The sequence below is a fragment of the Babylonia areolata genome, chromosome 28 (genome assembly GCF_041734735.1).
Source record: "Babylonia areolata isolate BAREFJ2019XMU chromosome 28, ASM4173473v1, whole genome shotgun sequence".
Classification (NCBI taxonomy): domain Eukaryota; kingdom Metazoa; phylum Mollusca; class Gastropoda; order Neogastropoda; family Buccinidae; genus Babylonia; species Babylonia areolata.
In genome coordinates this window covers 17,328,684-17,334,900 of record NC_134903.1, presented here as the reverse complement: position 1 = coordinate 17,334,900, position 6,217 = coordinate 17,328,684, and the positions used below count along the sequence as shown (strand labels likewise).

General features: G+C 50.8%; 1 protein-coding gene across 1 annotated transcript in view; it reads right to left on the bottom strand.

Annotated features, from left to right (window-relative positions):
• Positions 1-707: 707 nt before the first annotated feature.
• Positions 708-6,217, bottom strand: part of LOC143302049 (uncharacterized) — a 66,971-nt gene continuing 61,461 nt past the window's right edge. The window contains exon 4 of the mRNA XM_076616539.1: positions 708-5,272. Coding sequence (XP_076472654.1) covers positions 2,255-5,137 — 2,883 coding nt within the window. The 5' untranslated portion in view covers positions 5,138-5,272 and the 3' untranslated portion in view covers positions 708-2,254. The remainder of the gene's footprint in view (positions 5,273-6,217) is intronic.

Genomic DNA, 6,217 nt, shown 5'->3' with positions numbered 1-6,217 from the left:
TCCGTCGTCAGAATTGTGGTATTCTTTGTCAACATTCACGTCTTCAGTATAAGAGCCTTCCGCTTGCAATATTTTGATGATGGTAATTGGGGTGAAACGCTGTTAACGTCGTCTCTTTCGCCGTTCGTATGGAAAAAGTTAAATCATGATTAAGTGGAAAAAATCCGATCGCTCGTCAGTTTCATGAAAAGACCGAAACCTTTTCCGTCTCTATTTTTTGTCATCTACTCTCGACATAATAAATAAAGAAAAGAAACTGTCATGCTTTAGAATCTCTCTCTCTTTCTCTCTCTCTTGCTTAATCCCCTTCAGATGGGGCAATGGCCTAACACTGAATAAATCATTTGTTTGTTTGTTCTCTCTCTCCCTCTCTCTCTCTCTCTCCCTCTCTCTCTTGCTTAATCCCCTTCAGATGGGGCAATGGCCTAACACTGAATAAATCGTTTGTTTGTTTGTTTGTTCTCTCTCTCTCTCTCTCTCTCTCCCTCTCTCTCTCTCTCTCCCTCTCTCTCTCTCCCTCTCTCTCTTGCTTAATCCCCTTCAGATGGGGCAATGGCCTAACACTGAATAAATCATTTGTTTGTTTGTTTGTTCTCTCTCTCTCTCTCTCCCTCTCTCTCTCTCTCCCTCTCTCTCTCCCCCCCTCTCTCTCTCTCTTGCTTAATCCCCTTCAGATGGGGCAATGGCCTAACACTAGTTTGTTTGTTTGTTTGTTCTCTCTCTCTCTCTCTCTCTCTCTCTCTCTCTCATTTTAGGTTTAAATTGCTCATGTCGTAAAGGCATGGGTTTACTCTATGAATCGACTATCTACTTATATAAGGCACCAAAGGGACTAAGACTGTTACTTTGTGAATGTTGTTGAATACTGTGTTCGCTTGTTTTGGTTGATTTGTGTTGCTGATTAGTTTTGTCATGGTTGATTTTCTTTAATTTTGTCGACGCAACAACTGCGGCGCATCAGTTCCGTCCGGAAATATCTGTCCACTGACGCAACATCTAGACTTGTCGTTTCTCTCATTCTCTCTCGCCTTGACTACTGTAACTCTCTATTGTCTGGTTTGCCTGCTTCATCCATTCAGTCCATTCAGCGCATACGAAACTGCTGCCCGACTCGTCCTCATAAAGAAAAGATCTGAGCACATCACTCCTCTTATTTGCAACATCTCCACTGGCTCCCTGTCTCACACCGAATAAAGTACAAGATCAGCACTCTATGTTATAGATGTATTCACAAATCTGCCCCTTCCTATCTCTGCGGCTGTCTTCACCTCTACACTCCATCTCGCTCACTACGATCGGCTTCGGATCCACTCTGTTTACGCATACCCAGATTCAAACACTCGACTGTTGGCCGTCGTTCTTTCTCTGTCTTTGGACCTTGCAATTGGAATGAACTTCCCTTTTCGCTTCGTCATGTCTCCACACTCAGCTCTTTCAAGTCTGGCCTTAAAACCCACCTATTCCCAAAATAGCCTCCCTTACCTGCCTCTTCATTGTCTTCAGTTTCTCCAGTTTTAGAGTTATACATGCGTGTGAATGACTGGTGCGAAAGCGCTTTAATTTGTCCGTCTGATTCAGCGCCATATAAATACCATTATTATTATTATTATTACTTTCTTTACAATTTGACCCCTTCAGTTATGGGCTTTGACCTTCATCTGCATAAATATCGTTATCTCTTACTCTCTATCACGCACACATGCACGATGTAAAACAAAGCACAGCGCAACACAACAAATCGAAACCAAAGAAAGACAATTACAAACCAACAGTTATCCTGAAATATTCTCCTCAGGGTATTCGATTTTTTTTTCGTTGCTGTGAAATAGAATTTACAATTAAATGAAATGAAAGCAGGATAAAATAAAATATTAAATGAAACAGAATAAAACTAAGGTAAAATAAAACGAAACATTATATAATAAAAAAAATAAATAAATAAATAAAAATGATAAAAAGGGATACTTCCGTTAGTCATGATGCAAATCGATTCATTAAAGTTTACCTCAAACATAGTCACTCAGTGCTTACAGTTCCAATATTTTTCCGGTGGTTTTCCTGAATTAATCTGTGTAAAACAGATTAAGATAAACTAAAATGAACAATAACAAAAAAAGCCCTTTGTAGGAACACACACACACACACACACACACACACTGTTAAACTGACTGTCACATGAAAAAAAGAAAGGGGGGGGGGGGGGGTGGACACACATGCGTAGCAAAAAGGTTCTCATTCTTGACACTGCCATGCTTCACACCAGCGTAGAGAGTTGTTCCCCTTCCTCACTCTGAATAACGTCCGTGGAAAACTGCTGCCCCCTGTCCAGCCTCTCTTTCAGCGTCACCCCGGGGCCATCTCTCCCTCTACCAGATGGCGCCGCCCCGGCAGCGTCACGAGTGTACGTCACGTGACGTGACGACGCGCGACTGCTCACCACGTGCTCCGGGCCCCCTCGGTAAAGCTCGGCCGTGCTGTCCGGAACAGAAATGTTGTGGTTCCCCCGAATCGGGCCCTGAGCGGGCGGCCGGGGCGAAACCTTCGGGGATGACGTGGCAGTCTGTGATTGGTCCAGGCCGGAGCGTGACCCGCTGATCCTCGACCTGACCTCGGACAGGCTGTGACTCTGCGAGGAGCTGAACTCGTGGAAGCTGCGGCGGTGCGGGGGTTGTCTCCCTTGAGCGAACCCCCCACCACCACCGTGGCCCTGACCCTGCTGTCCCTGGAAGAGTCTGTAGATGTCCGAGGATGACGCGAACTGATGACGTTTCCCCGAGGACAGCAGCATCTCTGACGTGGCGCGCAGCTGCTCGTGGATGCGCGGGAGGTCGCCGAGGTTTAACGAGAGGCGATCGGAGGCCACGCCTTGGGACGGCGGCGGGAAGGTGTGGCTGAGGTCCGACTGCCGGTAAAGACTGCCCACGTCGCACGAGTTCCTGTCCCCGTGACCCGATCGCCTCCCGCTGCCACCTGCTGCGGAGAGGTAGCCGCTACCCGGGGTGGGGTTCCGTTTGAGGATGGATTGCGGTGGTCCTGTTTCTTGAGCGTGTCTTTGAGGTTCTTGGTGTTTTGTTGTTGTTGCTACTGCTGAGCCGTCCCCGCTGTGGTGACGACGATGGTGGTGGTGCTGAGGGGTGCTGAGGTTCGGCATGGATCCCTGTTTGAGTCTGGACTCCACCCGCCCCACGTTCATGTACACGTGCTCCGTCTCCCCCGGGTAGCTGAAGTCGTGAGCGTGAGGAGGAGTCACGTTCTCCGTGAGGTAACTGCTACCCGCTTCCTCTACAAAGTCCATGTTGGAGTAGAGGTTGGCGTCAGTCCACCTGGGGTACCTGCCTTCGTCTTCTGTCTGAAGGTCTGACGACTTCGGAGAACGAGGCGTGGACCTTCTTCGCGGGGGCACGGACTCGCCTTCCCTAAACGCCTCCCCGAACTGAGTGCGTGGGAAGGTCGGGGAGTAAGTGTTTATCTCGTCGTTGGACTCGCTGGGCGAGGCCTTCATGTAGTAGCTGTAATCGATCTCAAACTGTCCCGAATCATTCAGCTTTACACCACCACCACCAGCTTTGAACCTCACTTCGTTTTTGCCGTCACTGCTCGAAGACTTCGTGCTGCAAGAGTCCGCAGCAGCAGTTCTTTTGCTGGTGGTGGTGGTGGTGGTGCTAGGGGCGTGTCCTGGAAGGTCGGTGTGACCTGTTCTTTGGAAGGAAGAGAGGTCTTCTCCTTGAGGGTGGACCCTCATGGGCACCGCCCTGTGCACATTGGAAGAGGCGATTTCGCCGCCGCCTTCTGTCCGAGACCTGGAGGGGACAGGGCGCGAAGAACTCGTGACGTACAGCTGGTTCGGTCGTTTGGTGATCACGGAGTACAGTCCTTCAGGGTAGGTCTGTCCGTCCCCTGACCTTGACCTTGACCCAGAATCCTGCACTCCCGGGTCAGGTCTGTCCGTCACGTGTTGCTGCGTGGCCTCTTTTCTTTGGTTGCCAGGCGATGCTGTTTGGCTGACGACAACGCCGCCAGAGGAGGGAAAGGAGGGGGAGGAGGAGGAGGAGGCGGCCGTTGCCGAGTCTTCCTCCTGGATGGTGGTGAGGGCCCTGAGGCGGTCCTCCAGCGTCACCGTGTCCGCCCTCTCCACAGGAGGCAGGTCCCGCCTCTTCACCAGCATCCCTCGCTTCCCGATCACCAGCCGTCCGCTGCTGGCCACCGGCTGAGCTCTCGCGGACCCGCAGCCCCCGCCGGGTGCCGACCCCCCTCGCTGGGACCCGTTCAGGCTGCCCGAGCTGTCCGTCGTCAGCGAGGACAGGCTCAGCGACAGCGGCGACGCTAAGGACCCCGTGGTGTTGGAGCGGCTGTCCGTCCCGTAGCCTTCGTCGCCCTGTGAGAAAATATCCCCCGCCGAGAAGCGCTCGCTGAGGTCCTGGTACGTCACGGCGCGGTGGGCGTGGTCTCTGCTGACGTCGTGATACGTCACACGGGGAGGACCGTCGCTGACGTCACCCTGTCCCTCCTCCCCCTCGTCCTCCGGGTGACGCAACTTCCGCCCAGCCATCTGACAAGGGACGTAATCGTTGGCTACCACCACATTCTCAGCATCGCCACCGCTCGTTTCCCGACAGGAGGAGATGCTCCCGGTGTTGGCGTAGATCGACGACGACGACGACGACAAGGAAGAAGAACGCCGGTCCGGGTCCGCCGCGTTGTGGTGATGGTCCCTGCCGTAGAACTTCCTGCCTCGCTGCTCCTCCAGCATCTTCTGCCGCTCGTACTCCAGCAGCGTGTTCCGCACGTAGTCCTGCTGCCGCTGCCGCTCCTCCGCCGACTCTTCAGGGGACGTCACCGGCAGACCCGCTCGCGTGGTGCTGGTCGTGGTACTCGCCCTTGAGCCTTGACTCATGCTGCAGCCGTTCCCGGGAGCGGTGGTGTCAGAGAGGAGCGAGGCGGAGGGCTGCGGTGCCCCGGGAGGTAGGTTCCATGACGGTTGTTCGCTGCCGATGCCAGAGTCCGGGGTGGTTTTGGAGGGCGGGGAGTGCGAGTCCGCCGTGATGCCCGAGTCAGAGTCCGAGCTCCATGTTTCCTCGGCGGCAGCACGTGGCGCGTGGCTGAAGGTCAGAGGTTGCGGCCTGGAGGGGTTTTGCATTCTTTGTGTGTGTGTGTGTGTGTGTGTGTGTGTGTGTGTTTGGTCACGTGCTGGTTGTCACGTGTTTTATCATTGTCGGCGTCACTGCTGGGTCGTTTCGTTTCGTTTCGTTTCGTTCCGGCACACGCCTTTTCTCTGCAACAATCATCATGGAACTGGTTTTCTTAAGTGTGTTGGTTATAAATCAGTGTTCTCAATCATTCTGTTCTGTATCTTTCATTCAATCGTAACTTAACTCTCGCCCTTTCTCCCAAGTTTGACCGGAAAATCAAACTGAGCGTCTAGTCATTAGGATGAGACGACAAACCGACGTCCCGTGTACAGCACGCACTTGGCGCACTGCGAAAAGAACCCATGGCAACTGCAGTGTTGTTCTCTGGCAAAATTCTGTAGAAGAAAAATTAGTCCACTCTGACAGGATACACACACACACACACACACACACACATTATATATATATATATATATATATATATATATATATATATATATATATATATATATATATATATATATATATATATATATATATATATATATATATGCATGCATTCAAGGCCTGGCTGAGCGCGTTTAGGTTATGCTGCTGATCAGGCATCTGCCTAGTTGATGTGGTGTCTCGTAGTATGGATTTGTCCGAACGCAGTGAAGCCTCCAAGAAGAACTGAACCGATCTTAATGTTAATTTTACTTATTTGTGTAATCATTTTATTTCGATTCATGTTAATTTTTTTACACACAAACCTAAGGTAGGCTCTGTCCAGCGTGTTAGGCTTATGTGAAGATCAGGGGTATGCTCCCATTTTATTCTCTCTTTTTTTCTTTTTTTTTAACCCTTTCACCGCCGAACTCACATTTATGCACAAGCTAGGTAGAGGACACATGTCACTGCTATCCAGTTTCAGTTTTCAGTTTCAGTAGCTCAAGGAGGCGTCACTGCGTTCGGATAAAACCATATACGCTACACCACATCTGCCAAGCAGAGACGCCTGACCAGCAGCGTAACCCAACGCGCTTAGTCAGGCCTTGAGAAAAAAAAAAAAAACACACACAAAAAAACACGGGGGAATAAATAATAGA